Source organism: Rhineura floridana, chromosome 5, assembly GCF_030035675.1.
Source record: "Rhineura floridana isolate rRhiFlo1 chromosome 5, rRhiFlo1.hap2, whole genome shotgun sequence".
Classification (NCBI taxonomy): Eukaryota; Metazoa; Chordata; class Lepidosauria; order Squamata; family Rhineuridae; genus Rhineura; species Rhineura floridana.
In genome coordinates, this window is record NC_084484.1 from 63359269 (window position 1) to 63382113 (window position 22845).

Genomic DNA, 22845 nt, shown 5'->3' on the forward strand with positions numbered 1-22845 from the left:
TCCGATGTCATCAGGGTGTGCAGTGGATCCTGGAAAGGAACTCCTCGCTCCAGGTTGGGCTCAAGGGTCCACCAGAACAGCGACTGACAAACCTCTGGCGACAGAGTTACCCTGCGGTGGTGTCTGGACGCTATGTCATTTTCGAAGGGCAGGAGCGCCCATGGCGTCGTTTGGAACGTGCACACCATCAAACCCAGAAGTGCTGCCAACTCCATCAGGTCCATTGAGGGGGAGGATAGGACATCCAACGCTACTTTGCGAATCTTGCTGATCCTTTCTTGGGACAACGTGATGAGGCCGTGTTGTGAGTCTATAGTCGCTCCCAAATGTGTAATGCGTCTGGACAGAAAGAGATGGCTCTTGGCCTCGTTGATCAGGAAGCCATGGTCCTTTAGACAGGTCAGGGTGACATGGAGGTCCTCCCATGCCTTGTGCAACGATGGTGAGCGGATCAGAAAATTGTCCAGATAAGGAAAGATATGAATCCCCAGTGTCCTGAGGTGTGCCACCAGGGCAACCACGATCTTCGTGAATGCCCTGGGAGCAGACGACAGGCCAAAGGGCATAGCCCTGAATTGATAATGGTCTTGTCCCACCGCGAAGCGAAGGTACCTTCTGTGAGGGGGAAAGATTGGTATGTGAAGGTAGGCCTCCTTCAGGTCGATAGAAGAGAGGAAGTCCCCTAGCCTCAGCGCTTCTTTGATCGAAAGTAAGGTGTCCATACGAAATTTGCGGTATTTTATGAAGCAATTTGGACCCTTGAGGTCTAGCACTGGCCTGGACGAACCGTCTTTTTTCTCGACGGTGAAGAACAGAGAGTAATTTCCCAGGAATCTCTCTCCTGGTGGGACCTTCTCAATGGCTGCCATGCATAGGAGATGGAAAACTGACTGTAAAACTTTGCCCCTCTTGTGTGGATTTGCTGATAGAGGGGATGGAATGAATCTCGCCGGGGGGGTGGAAGAAAATTCCAGGCGAAGGCCGTATCGCAGGGTGCGTAGGATCCACTGATCGGAGGATAAGTCCTTCCATCGGTGAGCAAAATGTTGGAGATGGCCTCCCACCGGCGAGGCGGAGGCGTCAGAACTGACCCGTTTCCACATGACTGGGATGCAAAGCCTGATCGACTCGGAAGGTGCTGCTGGGACTTAAGCTGGCTGTGCTATCTGTTCCAGAAGGGATGGCTGGAGCGGGTGTTCTTCTGTCTTCCAAACGGACGTGAGCCCCAAAAGGACTGCGACAAATGATAAGGATGGAATGAGCGATGAAAGGTTCTTCCGTCATCCCTTTTTCTGGTGGATGGCATGGACTTTTTCTTTTCCTTAGTTTCCAAGACATTAGCGAGGGCAGTGTCCCCAAATAATTTGCCTCCTACGTAGGGTTCTGAGGCAAGATTCGAATGAGCTGCCCGGTCTGCCTCCCAATGTCGAAGCCAAAGGGTTCTTCGTATGAAGATCCCTGCCGTCAGAGACCTTGCTGCAAACTGCATGGCATCCACAGATGCATCTGCCATGAAGGTAACTGCTCGAGAGACCTTCAGCAGAGATTTGCGCACCCAGGCTGCATCTTGCTGTGGGCCATCCAGCAGATCTTCCAACCAAAGAAGGGAGGCTCGAGCAAACACCGAGGAGGCTGCTGCTGCTGCCCTGATTGATAGCGCACTAGCCTCGTGCACCCTTCTAAGCCCCTGGTCCATCTTGCGCTCAGTGGTATCCTTAAGGTGCGCATCTGAGTCTTTCGGATTCAATGATGGGTTTAGCAGATTGACTATAGGCGCGTCTATGAGTGGTACCTTCAGCTGATCCATGATCGGTTGTTCCAGCATATAATATTTACTGGCTAAGGAAACCGATTTTTTGAATTGCAAAGGAATGTCGAATTCTGATTTGAGAACCTTCGGGAGAAGAAAAGGAAGCTTCAACACTCTAGACCTAGGTTTTGGATCTGGACATACCGCTGAGACTCTGGAGGAGGATGGAGTAGGAGAATCCTCTGCAGAGGTGAGGGTAAGGGCTTCCATCACCTTGCATAGCAGAGGAAGGAAATGAGGCTCTTGAAATATCCTAGTAGATAAAATCTCCTCAGATTCTGAATCCCCACTCCATTCCTCTTCATCCAAGACAATCAAGTCGTGTTCTGTGTCTATAAGCTCCTGCTCTGGGGGCTGAAGGTGCCTGCCTTGAGATGCCGCATAGGGATCTGGAGATGTGCGGCTGGGGGAAGGGCGTGAATTTGCCCTCAAGTGATCTGCAGGTGGGTTCCGTGAGGGCTGTGGGCCCGATATAGCTTAAGAAGACAAATCTCTAGCCAGATCCATTAAGAGGGCATCCCTAAGCTGCTCCTTCAGTTGTTGAATTGAATGTGCTGAGAGATGTAACTGTATAGGGCGAGCCTGAGTGTGGGATGAGTGGAGCCTGTGCCCTTCAGCATCTTGGATCTGCTGGACAGGGATTGGCTCCTCCAAAAACCCTGTAAAGGCCTCAGGAGAGGAGGTGGTAGAAAAAATAGAACCCAAGGAAGGGTGAGACTGGCTGCCTTCCTCATCAGACAGGGGTTCCAGGTCCCTCTGATCCCTTGTATGGTGGACAGGACCTTGATTGTCTCTACAGGTTCCTTTATATGGGATAGGCAACCTGCCTTCCGTAGCCACCCTGCCCGCCAGAACCTGAGCCTCAGCCACCTCGTGCCTGACGGTAGAGGGGCGGGCCACCGCCATATCTGCATGATCCCCCGAAGACTGCGACTGCCCTGAACCCAGGGTGGGAATGGGTTCTGATGCTGCACCTATTGCAGGCACGCAGGGGAGCGGTTTCAACTCCTTTGAGAGGTGTTTCGTCTTGTGTGTGGCTTTCCCCATCGTGGGCACACACTGCGGGACTTATAGGGTTAATGAAGGAAAGACTCTCGCTGGCGGTGAGTAACTGCGCTGTCTTGCTAAAAGGCTGGGCGAAGCAGAAAAAACCAGCAGCGGCTGTAGCCGTCCTCCCTACTGCGTTTGTGCGTCTGCCCCCCCCACTGCCATAGAGCAGGGAAAACGAAAGCTGCTCACAAAAGGAGCGCGAAAAATCTAGGTGCTGGCTTGGACGCTGAGCCCCAGGGAAGCCGTCTCCAAACTAAAGCTGCCGACACTGTTGCTAGCTCTCCAAGGAGAAACGGCAGCAACTCGGCTGGAGAGGGAGCCTGAAGAGGCCGACGGCCGCAGGAGCCGCGGGGAGGGGCTAGTTGCTCTTCGCCACAGAGAAAGGCTTCCAGGGAAAGACACAAGGAACTGTTTTTTTAAAAAAAACTTTTTTTAGAAGGGAGAGGAATAAAAACACACGGAGGGAAAGAACAATAAAATGACACATGAAACCTAAACAAACAAACAACACAAGCCTGAACCAACGGAGACAGAGAGGATCCAACCACTTTCGGTGAAGGCAAAAGAGAAAACTGAGCACGGAGCAGGCGCAGACCAGGAAGGGATCTACAATAAAACGTCAGCAATACTCTTTTGCCTTCAACCACTAGGTGGAGGTAATTACCCACCTGATATCATCTTTCCATGCACAGGAGAATTACCTAATATTACCTGATTGGTTTAGAAATACTGCAGAAAGGTGTAACCCTTACGTAATGCTTTAAGGTAGCTGTACGATTGGTGGAATCATTTCATTTGCTTTATTTTGAACTGTATAAAAGGCCCATGCAGACAGTGCCACATTGCAGTCCTCACCAGTTGCTTTAGGGAGGCTGTCCGTGTGTACTTTCGTATAGAATAAAGGCCTACTTTTGCCTGAAGCCCGTGGTTTCTAATTCCTTAAGGACCCCCAGTCCAAGAACCCAAAATTCCCTGTCAGATGGATATGGTTTCTTTGAGTGGATCATTTCCCTTCTCTTTTCTGGTCTATCCCATTCCCAAAAAGAAAAGGGAAATAATAAGCAGAAGTAAGATAAACAGTATACTGAAAATTGTAAATGAAAATATCCTGGCTTTAAAAGTTGAATTCCATAAATGCACTGTAATATAAACTAATATTAGTTTATCTTAAATTATTTTTGAGTATTTAAGTTTGCTAATGTATGATTTATATATGTTTTGATAACGTTTGATCATGTTTAATAATGGTGTAAAATTAATAAAGATTGATTTTAAAAAACTAAAGGATTACTGATCTGAAGGTTCAGTCTCCATCAGATGTTAAATTAGCTATCATCAGAGGCAATATTATCATTTATTGCCTCCAGATTACAAAACTAAGTGAGCTCTAGCCTTCTACTTTAATTGTATGCAATTATATTTTGTTGTAAGCTGCCTTGGACACCTTTTGGAGCAAAAATGGTGAGGTTTTGTAATGATTACCTTTTGCCTAACTGCCTGTCTCAAGCAAGGCACAATATACATGGATCAATTCAGTATAAGTTTAGTTCAGTATATAAGTTTACAGTTGTAGTCATCAAGAGGCTTCTTTACAACCCTGAACAAAAATACACGTATGTTGTAATTCAGAACATATTCCAGACGGACCATAACAGTAATCATTTACATATCATGCGCTGTATTCAGCTAATTCCTACTCAGAGTAGACCCACTGAAATTAATGAACCTGTTAGTCCTATCTATTAACTTCAACAGGTCTACTCTGAGTAGAACTAGCATTGAATACCACCCCATGAACACATGCTGTACTTTGAAACTGTCCGCAAATAAGAGTGGTAGAGAAGTGGTTTTTTATGCTTATGAAAATTATCATACACTCCATTAGTAACAGTAAAAGTCAGTGCGGGTGGATCAGAAGTCAGTGAGATCTAGGTTCAAATCCTTACTCAGCTACAAGGCTGAAAGTCAATCACTGTCTCTCAGATCTAACATCTCACAAAGTTGTGTGAAGATAAGAGGAGGAAGACTCATGTATGCCCACTGAGCTCTTCCTAACGTTTTAAAAAAATGTAATAAAGTAGTAATAAATGAAGTGAGCACAATCTACTGATGCACTTTTTTCAAATGTAGTCCAGGCATCCATTATGTTTTTAATATTCTTTAGCAGACACTATAAGAAAGATGTTTAGGCCTCTTCTAACACTATTTTTGGAAGGAACACACTTGGGGGGAAATCAAATATTTTGAAAAAATGAAATATTCAGAGTATTTTTTTAAAAGGCTTAACACAAATTGTTCTTTGAGAATGAGAACACTCAATTATATTCTCCACAGCCAGACTGTTGTCCTTACTGGAAAGAAAGGATTGACTGTATGGGCTCTTCTCTTTTATCCCACCGAGGAGGAAGTTATACATAAGTTTGATTCCCAACATTAACATTTAGGGAAAGGGGAAAGCAAAGAGAAATAGCACAAGGCAAAGCAAGGAGGAAGAGAGCTTGCTGCTGTGTTGGGTGAAAGTAGAGAAGGACTAAGGAGTTGTCTCATGGGCTGGACTTAGTGAAAGAAATTAGGTCACATGATATCTTGCCTTCTCCTCGGTGAGTGGAAGATAAACTCATTGTTGGATACTTTCCACATCAAACATACAAAGATTAATTCCCTTGAATGGATGTAAGAGAAATGAGTCCTACTCAGTTTACCTTCTTTGTCTATCTCTTCAACATGTATTTTTTAAGGTAATTATTAAACATCTATGCAACACAGAGAATGTTGTTGTTTGGTATTTGGCAGAACTTGCTTGTTACAGACAGGAAACATTTCTTCTACTCTGGTTAGGTTTTCAGCTTTTCTTTTTTAAAAAAGTATGTCCTGCCAGAAGGAAATCATGGTAAATCAGGCAACCATGCAGACAAACAAGAAAAAGTAATCACAAGAATAATCCTTCTCTCAGTTATTCTGCCTAATCCAACATTAGAAAAAAGGATGAAAACTCTAATCAACCTTGTGATCAAGCAGAAGAATATTACCTGTGGGAAGCGAGCCACCATCTTGCACTGCAGGCTGAGATAAGATTTGTCTTAATTTATCCTGGTGAGATAGCAGAGCTCGACCTGCTTTTAGTATGTACAGTTTTAACTGCTGGCATCTGAGCAGATCCAAATCTATTTGGCCTGTCCAAAAACAGTTGATAGGCATTTCTTAGCACAATCAATATGAAGCATTTATATGCTTATAAACAGATACTGATGTTTTAATACACAGTTAAATAGTTTAAAATAAAGCTCAAAAATTTCAAGAGACAGAGAAAATAAATATCAAACTGTTTAGTTATGATCTGCAAGAGGCACTACCCTATTAGTCATGGCATTCATTTTCTAAGTCAACCATTTCTGCAGTTCAGTTCTTCTGTCCTTTCTTATCTTCCAGCATACCAGCTTGTGGCTCCAATGACTGAAAACAAAAGCTCGTTTCAAAGTGCTTCTATTATTTTATTTCAACAATGTATATACTGCTTAACGCCTTACAGAGCAATCCAAGTGCTGTGAAGTGGGGGGGGGCTGGCGCAGGAGGAGCCAGCGGAAAGCTCCGCGGACTCTCCTCCTGTCTGGGAGCCACCAGCTCCATCGGGATCCGTATACGTGAGATAGCTGGGAAGTGCTGGTCAGAAGCCAGACAAACAGGCCTCCCAGGGAGTAAGAGCTCCCTACAGGCCTCCATGGGACTTTTAGTTATTTTTTTACTGCACTGGCCTCTTGGCCAGCAGCAGAGGAATCTGAACGAAAGCAGTGTCTTGTGTAGCTCTGCCCTGCCAAGCCTTCAGAACACCCCATTGTCAGGGCGTCTGCTGGCCCTCTCGTCTGCCGGGCTGTCTGTCCCCAGCGGATCCTCGGCAGCATCAGCAGGCTCCTGGCAGAGCCACATCTCTGCCACAGTGGAAGGCTGCTGCCAGCAGAGCCCAACATGGCCAGGAGCCTCCTGCTGCCACTCTGCAGCATCCAACTCACCCCAGCCCTGCAGAAAGGTGAACTGGATGGCACCCTTAGTCTCCAAATGGCATCATTTGAGAGGCATTACAAATCAATTCACAAATCAAGAAAGACATACCAGAAACACCCTGATTGGGAGTCTTCATTCTTTGTTTTTCTACTTTACTTCCAGCCAAGTTTACCAGCTGAGCCCAGACAGACAGCATAGGTTCAGTGAAAGGCAAATTATTCACATTGAAAGGAATGACGGGGAGCTATGGAAAAACATAGGTTTTAATATATATTAGTATAAATTCCTTATGGCTTAGAAAGTAAGTTGGTTTAATTCTTTACTTCTAACCTAAAAGAATTCTCTCCTATATCTGGAAATTTATTAAAGACAGAAGTGGTCCTAGGCCAATGCAGCAAAAATTTCTCCAAAACCACCTTTCCCATGAGGAAAGAACTGAGATCTCACAAAAGTGCATTTCACTCACACACTTGGGGAGATGCAGTTCTCAGGTTTTAAGGGCACCATCTCAAGGACTTCCAACAGTGAGGCAAAACAGACAGAAAGATGTTGCTCCAAAGATTTAGACTCAAAGGTGACTTTTACAACTATTGCACAAGTATCAATAGCATATAACCTTATCAGAGCAGAAGACCCTTATCTGAACTGGCAGAAGACTGGTATTTCAAAGAAAATAGGAGCTTTTGTAGATCAACACATTCCTGCCCATCAGCCAAGAGAATATTTCCCCAAACCAACAGTCCAAGTATTACACATCACACTCAACTCAAACCATCATCAAGGTATCACTTAATTACACTTACTGGCTTTAGCTGACTGAGGAGACAAACTCTACAGGTTCTCATATCATAAAACTGTACTGTGATTTTTCCTTTTGGCGTGATCCTTGTTACTGTGCCTTCTCCAAATTCATCATGAATGACTTGGCCACCTAACCGCAAGCGACTATCTATCCCACCAATGACTGCCAGGACAGCCATCAAGCCTCCCACTTCTGGATTCTCAGAATCAGGGAAGTAGTCTTCTAAAACAGCCTGTAAGAAAAGGAGAACAGCACAATTAAACTGTAGAGAAGACTTCCCCTTGCTAAATATACACACATTTTTACACATTTCAAAAAGCAACATCCAATTTTTTATATTAAAGACACCTTTACATTAAAGGAGGCAATTATTTCATAGAAAAAGATCTAACATTAACGTTTAAAAGTATAAATTTGATAGAATTCATTAACTATTACTAGGTTTAAAACAAAGAAGTGTTGATTTTAAGATGTGGGAACTACCCCTTCTGACTGTTTTCCTGCAAAGATGTGGGTGATGGAGGTTAGCTGAGAGTTGATGTACTTGTTTATGAGTCCATTCCATTGGCTCAGTGAATGCAATGTCCTCAGCAGTGCCACTATCTCTTCTGCCAAAGTACTGCTGTGAGTTGCAGTCAAAGAGGCCTGAGGCCTTGCTTTCCTCCTCCTCAGAGTGGATTCTACAAAAAAAAAAAAGGGAGGGCACTCATACAGGCATGATGATAAAAAGAGAGAGCAAAAGCTACAGTACTGAGGACAGAATACTCTCCTACCTCTGAGCAGTGGGATATCTGAAGAACAAGTAGTAAGTAGGCAACCAAGGAAACCAAACAATTTTTCTACAAGGAATTTCATATCCTTTGACCTTTCGGTTTTATCCCAGGAAGGAAGAACTGCTTGTAATAAGTGTACCGCAAGGATCTAAAACATAAAGGAAGATTTTAAAAACAAACAAAAAAAGAGTCTCAAGCTACTGGGAAAAACACCTATCTGTAAGAAGAGAGACACTTCCCCTCCCTAGACTCATGAACCTAACTTAGGCCAATTCCTATGCACTGTCAAGCAGCAAATGTAGTTCCAATTAGCCACATTTCCAATCCCTCTTTCGTGTCCAGATGAAATGCAGCAATATTTCTTCATCTTCTTTCTGCTTCACTTAGAAGAGGATCTGTTAAGATGCTCAATCTTGCATCAAACCAAAGATATGATGCATGGTTTTCAAGCTATACTATGATTCAGCCGTGGCTGTTAAATCCTCACTGGATACCTCTGGCAATTAAGTGCGTTACCTGTCTTTGTAGAGATGCAGCAGTGAATGATTCATGTCCCTCCACAATTTTCATTAGGAGAGTTATCCATTGTGATGTACTAAGAGTGCTGCACATCTGAGGCATGAGTGCTATACTTCGGATGAATCCCAGTGTACACCAGCTCCTGTGCTGTTCTTTATTAACCAATGCATTTGGCAACGAAGCTGGAAGTTTAAAAAAAATTACTCTTAAGTGTTCTTATCTGCCCAAGATTACTACGTGTGTGCATTTGGACCTGAATTCTTTGCCACAGAATCTTTAAAGTAAATCAGCTTTTCAACAAACAGCCTTCTTGTTGCAGAATGAAAAGATAGCCAGTTTTATTTATTCACTTTCAGAAAGCATGTACACTATTTTATATTTTGTCTATTTTAGTTAAACATAGTAAGACGACTATGACAATCTAAGAAAAGCAACAAAATATACATGAAAGTACCAGAAATCCCATTACACAAAGGCCTGTTTGCTTTGTTAAAAATGTTGAAGATCTGAGTTCTCCATTTAAGTTAAAAATGCACTGCTGCAGACATAGAAAGAAACAAATCATTTTAACTTCAAAAGCCACAAAATGTGTTCTACTGATATGGGGATAAAGATCTAGACACACAAAAGAAGAATTTGACTAGCTGGTGGAGGTATTTACTTGATTTATCTATGGTCCCACTCTCTACCAGCATGCGGAGCAGCCCACACAAAGTTCTAGTTGCTTCATTCTGCATTACTTCAGCATGGACTCCAGCAGAGAGGCAGAGAGTTTGCAGCAGATTCACTGTACTTGTCAACATCATGGAAGTAGGATGGAGATTTCTTTCAACTTGTTCTCCTTCTGAAACAAGAGCCAAAGGAAAAGACAAAAGGCAACAAAATGAAAGCACTCCAACTGACTTATTTTCACAGTCAAATTCATTCAGGTCTCCTAATATAAATACACTGGGTGACAATAAACATTGTGAGAGCTGCCTTCAGTTCACAGTGGGGCTTCCCCCTTCTTTTCACCCACTACAGGCCCTCACACCCCTCCCAAATCTACTCTGCAGGATTCCCCAGAGCTCCAGGACAGATTTGGGGGGGCATGCAAGGGGCTGCAGAGGGGAAGGGGGATCCATTCCACCAATGGTATCTGTTCCACTGGTGGATGGACACAGCTGGATGTTACCCTTCAACTTGTAACTTTCACAACTGGAGTAAAAAGCAGGGGCAGAATTTCCTTAACCTTGGACCAACCAGTCAAAAAAAGGGAAGTGAAAACATCCAATTTAATATTGTTTTAGCAAGCATATTAATCTTCCACAGCTTCAGAAGAAAAATAATAACTGGACTAGTATTATACCAATGCACCACTCAAGAACAAGCATTGGTGGTGAAGTTAACAAAGGAAAACAAACTAAACCCCACATTCTGTTTCCAACAGCTGGGAAAGATAACAAATTAAGAAAGGTGAAAGGTGGTTAATATATATTGTAATAAATAAAAAACAAAACAAAACTTTTTACATTGTTAACTATATAACTGGCAATCATTAAATCTGCCTCCCCATTTTATTGGTCAAAGTACTGTTATGCTCAAGAATGCCTTGTTTTTCAATCTGTCTGTGCCCTTTTAGTCTTATGATGTAAAGAAGAGGAATGTATATTCTAGAAATACCTACAGTTACAATACACTGTGCTTTTTCTGTGATGGTACTCACCAGTACAGAGTACCAGCACCTCTTTTTTTGGCTCCTCAAGGCAACCATTTTGTGCTGGCACCCACAACACTTTTCAAGGTTTCAGTACCCTCATTTTTTTTACCAAACAAAGAGCACTGACAACTACAAGGTATTTGTTTTTCTCAATAATTCGGGTCTATTTTCTTGAAAAATGAGGAGAGCAGAATAAGGCCCTACTTGATCAAACCACTGGTTATTGCTTGCTAATTACACTGTCATTGTATTAGAAACATAAATTCCTTACCAGAATCATCCTCTGTGTCCGAGTCTTCTGTTGCAGGCTGAGAAGCAGGTGGTGGTTCAGCCAGTTTGAGATCGTACTTTCCCTCTTTTCCCATCCTGTAAGAATTGGTACTGCCAGTGTCCCACTGAACTCTAATCCAGCCATCTTCACCCAATTCCCCAATGACACGACCCAAGCCTGGAGGTGGCCCATCCTAAAAAAAAAGAGCAGCATTAATATGGGAAGCTTAAAAATATACGAACAGCAATTAAGGCTGTAGATTGAATAGATCTCTAGCAAAGTAAGTGAACAACAGACATAGGCATTACCTGATCACCCCATTTCCAGTCCACCCCTCTCATCACTCTCGTACCAATCTTCATCATGGCTGCCAGTTCTGGCCCTGAAACAGGTAGCTGAACTGGAGTGGTCTCCTTCCTGGACTCTTCTAGGACTGTAGCAGAAACACCACGGGATGAAGCAAGCATATCTTCTTCAGCGTTGTCTGAACTAGGCCCTAATTTAACAAAAGATATCTTGAGATCTAGTAGCCATTAACAGATAACTGATGTAACAAGAATTCACTTTTTTCCAGCTTTCGAAAAGGTTCAGACAAGAGTTTCTGAAAGCAGTCTCCATAAGAATGTATCACTTTGGTTCAAAACAGAAAATGGAAGAGGCGTATGAAGCATTCTAAGGGTTCTAGGCAGACCCCACATTCTATTCCCAACAGTGAAATAAAGAGAAGACAGGTCACTAAAAGTAGCAAACATACCTATCAGCCGCAATGTGGTTTGTGTCAGTGCCAACATGCCAGAATTGAGAAGAAGGTTCATGGTGTTTGCACCATGCTGTAGAGTTAGCATGTTAAGCATGACCAATAAGAAACGTGCTTGTGGAATAGTCCCAATACTTGGTCCTGCAGGGTTCTCATTGGTAATGGTTTGTAGAGGAACAGGTTGGATCCCTAGTAGAAAAATAGGATATCATTTAACATACATGAGCAAGGACATGGCTGCTTGTCAGCTCAAGTAAATGACTCTGAAGTTAATAGTAGTTCACTGCTAGTATTAGTTTACTAGTAAGCTTCCTCTATTTTCTGACATTCCCAGCAGGATCTCTAAGGCAGGAAGAGATTCATGTTATAGGACTTCATCTAAGCAAAGCTTACAAATAGCAAACCACACTTTTCTTGGTCTCCCTTATTTCCATCCTCCTCAAAAGAAATCCTCTGAAGCAGCTTGGAGGTACAACCCTAGCAACATCCCTACATATGCTATCTCCTTCATCCTGCACTGGCTAGGGGGTTATGGAAAAAAAGAACATTAGGCAATTCATAGGCAGGATTTGGTGACTACAAGATGTGCAACATATTAAACTTCATGGAAATTCAACAATTTGCATCCAGCTGACACACAAAAAATTCAACAAATGAAGTTTTTGTAAAGCAAAGTTTACATTAAAAAATTGGAAGTACTCACCTAATTCTTTGAACCTGCTATTAGCATCAAGCAAAATGTTCCGAACATTTTGAATAGCCCATGAGTACAACTTCCCAAAAGTAACTTCCAGCAGCATACGATTGAAGGGCGGAATCAGATCAACATCCTTTAAGCAATCTGTTAAAGGTTCCCTATATGGATACATTTTTAAAAGCCATGATTTTCAAGGTTTTCAGCATTATAACCTGGCTTAACTCCTGCTATTGCAGCTTAAGCAGATGCTGCTACAAAATGCTACAAGAGCATCAGGGCAACAGACAACCAAGTAAAAGCTGCCCATCTGCTTTTCAAACCCTCTCAGAATCCTACCTTCTGTGCCTTTGCAACAGTTTCTAAGTACACATTTGTGCTAGCTCAAGGACAGGGATGGGGAATTGACTGGATCCAACTAGGTGGCCAGATTCAGAACTGGTCCACCCTTTGTGGGACAGCCTATCTGTTCATCACCTAACATCATATGACATCTGGTGATTATAATTTAAACTTGTTAAAAGTGGGGCAAGAGCAATTCCTGTTTGGGTTCTTTTGTGTGTATTCCAGAAGGAAGATAGAGTTAGGGTCCTCCAGCTGGCTAGGCTTGCCTACCTTTACCTGTGCTCTTCTCTACCTAACTTCCTTCTGTTGTAAACTGATATGGCTCAGGGAAGTTGACCTGCCCCTCCTTCCTTTGTCTTCTTCTTCCACTGTCCAAGGAGAGAGAAGACAGCTTTGTCTTTGTTCTCTCTCCTGAGCCATGAAGGCAATACCCAAGGCTGGGCATTATGCCTCCAACTTAGTTAGAACTAAGTATGCCTTTCCTATCTACTACGTATTTCTGTAAATAAAGTAGCTTTTTCTTATTTTACTAAATCTTAAGTCTCAGTAATCTAAATGCAGGGTAAAAGCCTGCTTCTAAGGTAAATAACAGACAGTGCCACACACAGGTCAGACCACTGAGTTACTTTGCATATTCCATAACAATACAATACAATACAATACAATACAATACAATACAATACAATACAATATCTTTATTACGGTCAAAGACCAGCCAGAGTATACAAAATGTAAAAAATACAGAAGGGAGGAAGAAACAGTTTTTCCTTAATAACTTTAGAGTATAAGTGTTAGGTTTGTAATTACATTTTATATTAAAGAGAGTAGCACTTATAGAAACTAAATAACTAAAAATTTAGTTTTCAGTGATTTCTCTACGATTAAAACTATTGTAGAGAATTTGATGATATTAAAAGTTTTCTGGTGCGAATTGCTGCTGCACAAGAGCTAGCTACCTTTAGTGTGACCTGTTGAGACTTGTCTGCTAGAAGGTAGTCAGTTATCATTTTTTCATCTTTAGTAGGGATTTGGTTCAGGATTGGAACTAGGAGCCTAGTACGCAATTCATGATAAAAGGAACAGTAAAGTAATACATGGGTGACCGTTTCTACTACATCGGCACCACACGGGCATACTCTATCAGAGTAGGTAATTTTCTTATACCTACCCTGTAAGAGGGCTGATGGCAATACGTTAAATTTTGCTAAAGTAAAAGCCCTCCTGTATCTAGGGACAGTTAAATTAAATAGATAGCGGGGGATGGAGAATGGAATTAAATTGTAGCCAGAATTAGAGGCAGGTGTCATCCTCATTAGGTGATTTTGGAGTTCTATATCGTGTATTCTTTGTTGGATCTGTGATTTTGCTTTTATAAAACCCCATGACAATATTATAGATATAGAGAACCCTAGAGAGGCTATTTTATCTGTTACAGATGTTAGCCATCTTCAACAAAAAACATCAGTTAAGATGAGTGGGGTGAGGCCCACTGGCATAAACAAAATTTTCAGCCATAGATTAATCTTAGCTATCCAAATGCGGGCTTCCAAGGTTATGAGGCCAGCTTCCTGTCGTACGATGGAATTTGAAACACAGGTAGGGGTACCAAAAATTGCCCTTAGAAATTTTGATTGTACTTTTTCAAATGGTTCCAAGTTAGTAAAGAATCCAATTTGAGCTCCGTATAGAAGTTGAGGGATTACTTTAGTTTCAAAAATTTGTATTGCTGAGGGGACATGTTGACCACCCTTATTATAGTAGAAAGAGAGAAGTGCCTTGGTGGTTTTATGGGCATTTGAAACAGCATAGTTTATTTGATGTTGCCAGGAACCTGAAGTGTGGAATACCATTCCCAGATATTTGAAAAATGGGATCTGTTCTATGGGGTGACCATCCATCTGCCAAAGATGCTTTAGCCTTCTTCTAGAGAAGACAACAACTTTTGATTTAGTATAATTAATTTCCAATAGCTCTTTTTTAGAGTAATTGGCTAGCGCTCTTAGCAAACGCCTCAAGCCAATCTGAGAGTATGAAAGGAGGGCCACATCGTCAGCATATAGAAGTGCTGGAATTGGTCTCCCAGTATTCCATAACAAAACTCATGAAGTGCAAAGGAAGAATTGGGAAGGCCAATTCTTCCTTCTGAATTTGGTGCTGCAGCTTTACCTGTCCTGGGCCTGATGTCATAGGTTGTCAAGTGGTGGGCAGGTGGGCAATGGTTTGGGCCAAACCACATTGCAGGCCAAATGGGGGAGGTCTAGCATGCCTATGGACCAGAGGTTCCCAACTACTGCTCCAAGAAATAAGGTGTTCCTATCTCACATAAAGCTACACTAAGCCATGCACCTCCCCACCTGCTGCATGGAACTGCTATGGCATATTGGAGCTTTTGCCCACTGCCAAAGTTCCCAGGTTCTCCTTGTGACAGCTCTGAAACCACTGTACTTAATGTTTTGTTCCACTCACATAGCACAGCAAAGTGCCACATTCGATTTAAAGAAACAAAAGAGAATAACATACTAAACAACTGAACATCAGAAAAAAGGTGGACATGAGGGCAGAGGGAGGTAGGGGAGCTGGGAGGGGAGGGATTAAAGGATTTTACAGTTTTACTGTATCCATGTGAAAACCCTAATAAACTATACATAAAAAAGAAACAAGAGAGAGAGTGGGGGGGGTGGAGGAAAGAGAAAATTACCCTATATTGGTTCCTTCTGGAATAAGTCTTTGCCATCCACAAAACATAGCATATTGCACAGAAGGCAGCAAGAAGCTTTTGGTTGCCAACTTTAGAATTGTATCAATCCCCTCTAAACGAACTTCAGCTCTTTCTAGCTGCAAAAATTGAGAAAAAACAAATAACTTTTGTATACGTGTAAGATTCTTGAGCAGTAAGCCCCCCCTCCATGGAACAAGCTATCTTTTACCTGCTTTAGTAAGCACTTCCTCATTTTTTCTACATCAACAGGCTCTTCTTTTAGGGCAAATTCAGCAATGGTATTGAGAAGAGCTGACTGAGGATATAAGCCTTGGACATTTTGTTTCAGCCATTTGTATTTGTGAACACACGTAACTGTGTTGATCAGTGGCTGCCATTTATCCTAGGAAATAAATTGCACATTTGCACTCAAATTAATAGCTTAAGAAATCAGTCTGAAAATAATGCTTGCTCTGCAGTGGCACATTAACGTGCACAAATTCAGAACATTAAGTTCCAATATCAAGACAGGTTTTACAGAATAGTCCTATTATGAGCAGCATACTTATGCACGTGTTGCACATTTTAACTTTTTTAAAAAAGTAGAATTTGACAGACAGTACAAATGATGGCCTGACATTAAAAATCTACATTTATGACATGAAGGAAGTTCATCCAAGACTCAGGGCGAGTTCACTTGAGCACCCAGCCAGGGATCTTCTCTGTGTGATGTTGAAGTAAAGGTGTACACTCCCAATCATCATGTATGTAATGCAAAGTAATGTTAGATAAGGGTACCGACAGGCACAACTTTCCTCTATGTAGAGTACTGCAGCACTGTGTGTGCAGAAGCACTGGCCTTCAGATACAGCATGTTCAAGTCATTTCTAGAGGGATGTTACAATGATGCATACATACTACTTTATCAATTGTTTTGTGAATGACCACTGTTAATACTATAATTACATTTCATTTTCCTGACCTCACTGTTTACAAGCTCCCAACCACCCACACACCCACACTTACATACACAATGGCACTTCAGACAGCTGATGAAGTGGACCGTAGTCTACAAAAGCTTACATCATAATAAATGCTAGTCTTTGAGGTGCTTAACAACAAAGTGCTGCAACAAACTTCTGAAAAACTTATTGTCTGACACTCATGCACATATTCTCAAAGTTTATCAGTTACTATGCAGTTTGCCTATATTCAGCACTTGATACTCTACTTACCTTAGGTGATTTGACTGATAAGGGTCTTTTATCAGCTGTCACAGGGCTGTGAGGTATGACACAGGGCTCTTCCAAATCACTTTCCTCATTTCCAATTTTGGATTCTTCCACATCAGAAGAAGTTTCAGACTTTTTAGGGACTAGCAGCAAAAAAAAAATATGCCAACATATAGAAATCACTATTGCATTATGAAAAAGCAAAGAATTCAGAGTTACATACAAGCACATGCAGAGTGCATTAGTTCATCTTTCCCCTTCCCTGCTCTGTACCTCTTCAATTACCCTTCTGCAATTACAAGATGGAGTCCACATAGAATGGCACAATTTTTTGATGAGCTGCAAAAGTCTTGCTTGAGAATGAATCAAGCTGTTGTCTTCTACCACATGTCAAATGACAAAATGCACAATATTCTCTTGTATTTCCACTAGAAATTGTATGTTCAAACATTTTTACCTCTCTTTTTTCTTCTCTCTCTAATTATCTTCTGAACTACCCTTCTCCATCGGGGCAAAGAACTTAGACTTTTAAGCTTGGACATAATGGAGAGGTCATTGCACACAGCTGGACGCAATTCATTGAAGAGGAATCTCAAACGTTCAATAACAGGAGCACAAACTTCTTTATAAGACCTTCCTTGTTCCTGATGAGTCTTAAAATAATAATGCAAACAAGACCCTCTGTTACTAAGTTAACAGGGACAGCAAACACTGCTAAGAAAGGATATTAGTGATTTCTTGGTTTGATGCTTACCTTGATCAGTGAACATTTTGCTTGGTAGACAACACGGCACACATCTGCTACAGATTTTGGAAGTGCGCGGTGTTTAACTTGGTCAACTCCTAGCATAACAGGGTGAACAAGTGAGAGCGCTATATGACCTTTGGGGGGGAAAGTGAGAGAAGATCTCATTGCAATATCAGAGAATTCAAAATAATAAGAATTTTAGAATAATTGCGAGTCAAACACAGATACCTAAATCCTCATGCTTCAGAAGGCAACATAACAACAGACGTCCTACTTCTTCCACCGGATGCTCTGGAGGAAATGTAATTGGCGTTGTCAAGTGACACTGTTTGCAATACCTCTCCACTTGACATAAGAAGTCCTGCACAAAAACAAACACATTTAATGGAAGCATCATTACAGTAATAATACATGCATTGAAGTTGACGTGAATCTTCATTAAAAATTAACAAATATTTGGAGTTTTGTAATGACTATATTTCAGGCTAAGGAACTGATCATCACCTCACACTCTATCTTATAAGCCAGCCTTTCCCAACCAGTGTGCCTCCAGATGTTGGACTACAACTCCCATCTTCCTGACCATTGGCAATGCTAGCTGAGGCTGATGCAAGTTGTGGCCCAACAACATCTGGAGGCACACTGGTTGGGAAAGGCTGCTATAAGCCAACATGAATCCCTCAACTCTGTCACAATGTTTTGTGTATGCTGCACAAGAAGAAATCTGAACAAAGGGTCTTCTTGTAGCATAAAATGTATACATTAGATGCATGTACCGTTATCAATGCTTTTTTTGTGATGGAACTCATCGGTATGAAGTACTAGCACCGCTTTCTTTCTTTTTTCTTATTCTTTTTTGCTTCCCATGATAACCATTTTGCGCTGGCACTCATAACACTTTTATCAAGGTGTGAGTACCGGCACCTTATTTTTATTTTTTTAAAGCATGGGCCATTATCCTCCACTGCCTGGCAGGCATGCAGGCACACACACACACATACATAGAGAGACAGAGTGAAAATTCTGCAAAACAGTAGGGCCAAAAGGATAGCTAACAAATAACACAAGCTAAAAAAAGAGACTAAAACAGCAGGAATAGTATAAAATCATTATAAAAGCAGAGGTCAAGAACTTGTAGTCCTGCAAATGTTTCTTGATTACAATTCAACTATGAGTATTGGCAATGCTGGGTGGGGTTGATGGGAGTTGGAGTCCAATGACATCTAGAGGGCCACAGGTTCCCCACCCCTGCCCGAAAGGCAGTATTCTCCAAAAGCCCACCAAAATAAAACTCTTACTGGCTGACACACGTGGACAGTGATAGGAATTTTCAGTTGTAGCACCCAAGATTTGGAACAACCTTCCAAGGGAGGTCCACCTGACTTCTAGGTAACTCATCTGCCACATTTCTGATCGTGGCATTGCCAGAAGCAAGGTCTTAGAAGAAGAATGAAGTGCTCAGGCAACCTCATATAAAAGGAGGAGATTCTTTAAATATTTTTGTCCTAAATCATTATTTCTTTTTCAGCTTCTCTCCTTAAATTTAGTGAATGCTGCACTCTCAAAGAAGGTCATCTCAAACAGAGATTCAACAAAGCCACAAGTCTTAACAGGTAACACTTGCAGTCCTTCTCCCAAAGTTATTAATTATATATCCCCTGTAGGCCTCCTGATCCTAGTTTCCTTGCCCTCTATGGCATCATTCCAAAGAGGTAATATTTCTTAAACGCATCATTTATGAAACATTATTAGAAGCATTCACCCATCTGTGAGAAATATACAATGATGGCTGTTTTCTCCTCCTAAGTTAGGATAATGAGATGCTGCATTCCTTCCTATTATAAAGGAAGAGAACAACATAATGAAAAACTGTTTTTGGAAGTTGCAGCCACATAGAACCATCGGTTCCCTACCCAAAAAGCAGTTCTGTGTTGCTGGACAGAAACTCATCAGCTTGGGTTACAGCTCCACCTTGTGGTCATAGGCAGGAAAGACAAGTTGAGGAAAGTAGGTCACTCCCAGCATTCCTCAGTTCGCATTCTCACCAAGAAAGGACTGACCATTAAGGGAGAATTCACTGAAGAACCTAAAGCGGCTTCCACCAATGCATAGGTCTCCATCTTATGTCTGGTAAATGTACTAGGGGAAGCTCAAGTGGCTGCCCAACAAATTTCCTCTATGAGAGCATTAGCCGAGAGAGCCACAGAGGCAGCTGCAGTCCTTGTAGAACGTGACATTATTCTAGACAGAATAGGCAATCTCTGGACTTCATAAGCAAGTGCAATGCAAGCCCTGATCCATCTGGATAGTGTGGAAGTGGTGACTCTTTTACCTAGAGTGGCCGGATGAAAAGAAACAAATAGGGAATCAGTTAATCTAAAGGACTTGGTATAAACTTTAAGGCTTTTCTAACTTCTAAGGAATGCCACACCCACTCAAGAGGGTGGACAGGATTAGGACAGAAGGTGGGAAGGATTAACTTCTGTTGCTTATGAAAACGAGTTAGTACCTTAGGGAGGAAGGAGAGGTCAGTACGAAGCACTACCCTTTCTTTGTGAAACACATGTGTTCAAATGGGGGCTTTTGTAAGGCCCACAGTACCCTGTAGGGATCCCAGGATGGTAATCTATATATTGTGGGGGGACACTTCAAAGTTGCTCCTCTCAGAAAACACTTTAGAAGAGGATTTTGAGAAATTAAAACAGCTGCTGGGTCTGAAGATAGAGAGGATATACCCACAGCTTGTCTTTTTAGAGCATTGGGTCTCAAACGTTTGAGCCCATCTTGAAGAAAGGCGAGAACATCACCAATGTCTGGCTTGATGGGAGAGATATTCCTCACAGAGAACCAAGAAGCAAAGGTCTTTCAAGTGGAGGAGTAGATACATGCAGTTGAAGGCCATCTAGATGCTGAAACAGTCTCAATAACCTCCTCATTGAGCCCAAGTTTGTTCAAGCATCTCCAGTCAATATCCAAGCCGTCAGTTGGAGCCAGTTTGGGTCCGGATGATGAAGAGGACCCTGCAAGATCAGATCCGGATGAGGAGGGAGATGCCACAGTGGAGAGACTGCCATGGCTAGAATGTCCAAGAGCCAGGGGTATCGGGGCCAAAATGGCACCACTAGGATTACCCTGGCTTTCTCTTCTCTTATCTTGCATAATACCTGAGGAAAGATTGGAAGAGGTGGAAATGTGTATAGCAGTCCTTTGGGCCAGGGTGATGACAGTATGTCCACTGCTTCCACCTCAGGGCAAAGGATCCTGAAGAATATCTTGGGCTGATGGTTGTCCACAGAGGTAAACAGATCCACCAGAGGCTTCCCCAAGTGTAACTGGATCTGGTGAAACACTCTGCGATGTAGCTTCCATTTCCCTGGTCTCACTGTCTGCCAGTTTAGCCAGTAGGCTTGGACATTGGAAGTGCCGCTGATGTGCTCAGCCAACAGACAGCTTAGGTGTCTCTCTGCACAACTCAGAAGAAGGTAGGCCTTCATCTGCAGCTCCACAGATCTCTCCCCCCCCCCAGTTGATATGAGATTTTACAGTATTGTTGTCCATCCAGAGGAAAACATGGGAGAAGTTGAGATGAGGAACAAAGAACTGCAGAGTGAGGCATGCAGCCCAAAGTTTGAGCCAGCTGATGTTCCTCTTCTGTTCCGCCAGAGACCACCAACCCTGGGAGAAGTGACACTGACAGTGGGCACTCCACCCGAGTAGGCTGGCTTCTGAGGTGATTGTGACCACCCAGCCCCGATCTTTGAAGTGAAGGCCCTTCTGCAAGTTGTGTAACTTGGTCCACAATGTCATTGCCTTCCAAAGGTCTGGAGAGATGTGAACCTGCAGATGTCTGCAAGAGGCGATTGCTCTTTGAAATAGTAGAAGTGTCCATTGTAACGGGCATGCATGAAACTTGGCACAGGGTGTGAATTGGGATGCAAAGACTAGCAGACCCAACACTCTCACCATAAACATGAGGTCTGCGGATCTGGAGTTTGAGAGAGTCAGAGCCGCCATTCTGATCTTTTGAATTCTATTGTGGGAAAGAAAAACCATGCCCTTGGCAGTGTCTAAGAGAGCTCCAAGGTGCACTAGAGTGGAAGTGGGTTGAAGATTACTTTTTTATTTATTATTTATTTATTATTTCATTTATATCCCGCCCTTCCTCCCAGCAGGAGCCCAGGGCAGCAAACAAAAGCACTAAAATCACATCAAAACATCATAAAAACAGACCTTAAAATACATTAAAACAAAACAACTTTAAAAACTTTTTTTTAAAGTTTTAAAACATCTTTTAAAAAGGGTTAAAAACATTGTTTTTTAAAAAGTATATTAAAAGCAATTCCAACACAGACACAGTTTTGCAAGTTCAGAAGGAATCCATGGCTTGTTATGCAAGATAGGGTGTTGTCAAGGTCACGAAGCACCTGCTATCTGGTCGGGAAACAGATCAGCAGAGCATCCAGGTATGGATAAATATGAATGCCTTGGAGGCGGAGATGGGCCATCAAGGCAACCATAATTTTTGGAAATACCCTTGGAGCTGAGGCTATACCGAAGGATAAGTCTTGAAACTGAAAATGCTGACCGTTGTAAAAGAACCTGAGAAATATGCGGTGGCTTGAGTGAATAGGTCACATATAGGTAAGGAGGACAGAAGATCCTGAGGATGAATGGCCTCCTTGATTGAGGCCAGGGTTTCCATGCAAAACTTCCTGTATACTACCCATTGGTTCAGGAATTTGAGATAGAGGACAGGCCTCCAGGCGTTTTTTCCTTCTTTGGCACAACAAAGAATATTGAGTAGCTGCTGAAGGAGGATTTGCCCAGAGGCACTGGCTCAATGGCTGCCATGGAAAGGAAGTGAAGAATGGCCTTCTGAATGATTCCCCTCTTCTCTGTGGAGTTGGAAACTGGAGAAGGGAGTGGCCGAGCCTGAAGATCTATCTTGTAGCCCTGAAGAATGGTGTTGAGGACCCACTTGTCTGAAGTTGTCATCTCTCAGGCATGAAAAAACTTTTGGAGCCTGTCGCCCACTTGTGGGATATTGGCATCATTAAGAGTGTTGGTTACGTCTGCTCTTATTGGAGGAGGATTTAGGACCTTGGGAATATCTTGAGGAGAACCAGGACTTGCTCCAATTGCCCCTAAAGGGTCTAGTATCCCTGAATCGTGAAGAGTGACGTGATCCACGAAAGGATTGGTTTGCCCGGTAAGGGGAATACCAGCAGGGAAAACACTTGACATCTGTGCGAGAAGATATTAAGACTTTTATCTCAGGATTCCACTAATACATCTTTCAGCACCTCTTCTCCAAAGAGTCCCCCCCCCCGTGTAAGGTGCTGTAGAAAGGTTGGCTCTGGAGGCAGCATCTGTGTCCCAGTGCTTTAGCCATAAAGTCCTCCTGGCGACTACATCAGCGACAACATAAGTTGTGAATTGCATAGCATC

General features: G+C 42.5%; 1 protein-coding gene across 6 annotated transcripts in view; it reads right to left on the bottom strand.

Moving 5' to 3' along the window:
• The window catches only part of HERC2 (HECT and RLD domain containing E3 ubiquitin protein ligase 2), a 179306-nt gene that overhangs the window by 103397 nt on the left and 53064 nt on the right, over window positions 1-22845 (bottom strand). For 5 of the 6 annotated variants that reach the window (XM_061626960.1, XM_061626959.1, XM_061626958.1 and 2 more), the window contains exons 28-44: window positions 17626-17758; window positions 17404-17531; window positions 17107-17302; window positions 16653-16792; window positions 15647-15820; window positions 15418-15554; window positions 12384-12535; window positions 11678-11869; window positions 11232-11419; window positions 10924-11116; window positions 9615-9797; window positions 8951-9135; window positions 8435-8582; window positions 8145-8341; window positions 7663-7893; window positions 6968-7103; window positions 5890-6033 (exon numbers count right to left, since the gene is read on the bottom strand). In XM_061626960.1, coding sequence (XP_061482944.1) covers window positions 5890-6033; window positions 6968-7103; window positions 7663-7893; window positions 8145-8341; window positions 8435-8582; window positions 8951-9135; window positions 9615-9797; window positions 10924-11116; window positions 11232-11419; window positions 11678-11869; window positions 12384-12535; window positions 15418-15554; window positions 15647-15820; window positions 16653-16792; window positions 17107-17302; window positions 17404-17531; window positions 17626-17758 — 2857 coding nt within the window. The remainder of the gene's footprint in view (window positions 1-5889; window positions 6034-6967; window positions 7104-7662; window positions 7894-8144; window positions 8342-8434; window positions 8583-8950; window positions 9136-9614; window positions 9798-10923; window positions 11117-11231; window positions 11420-11677; window positions 11870-12383; window positions 12536-15417; window positions 15555-15646; window positions 15821-16652; window positions 16793-17106; window positions 17303-17403; window positions 17532-17625; window positions 17759-22845) is intronic. The other variant, XM_061626957.1, reaches the window with a different exon arrangement.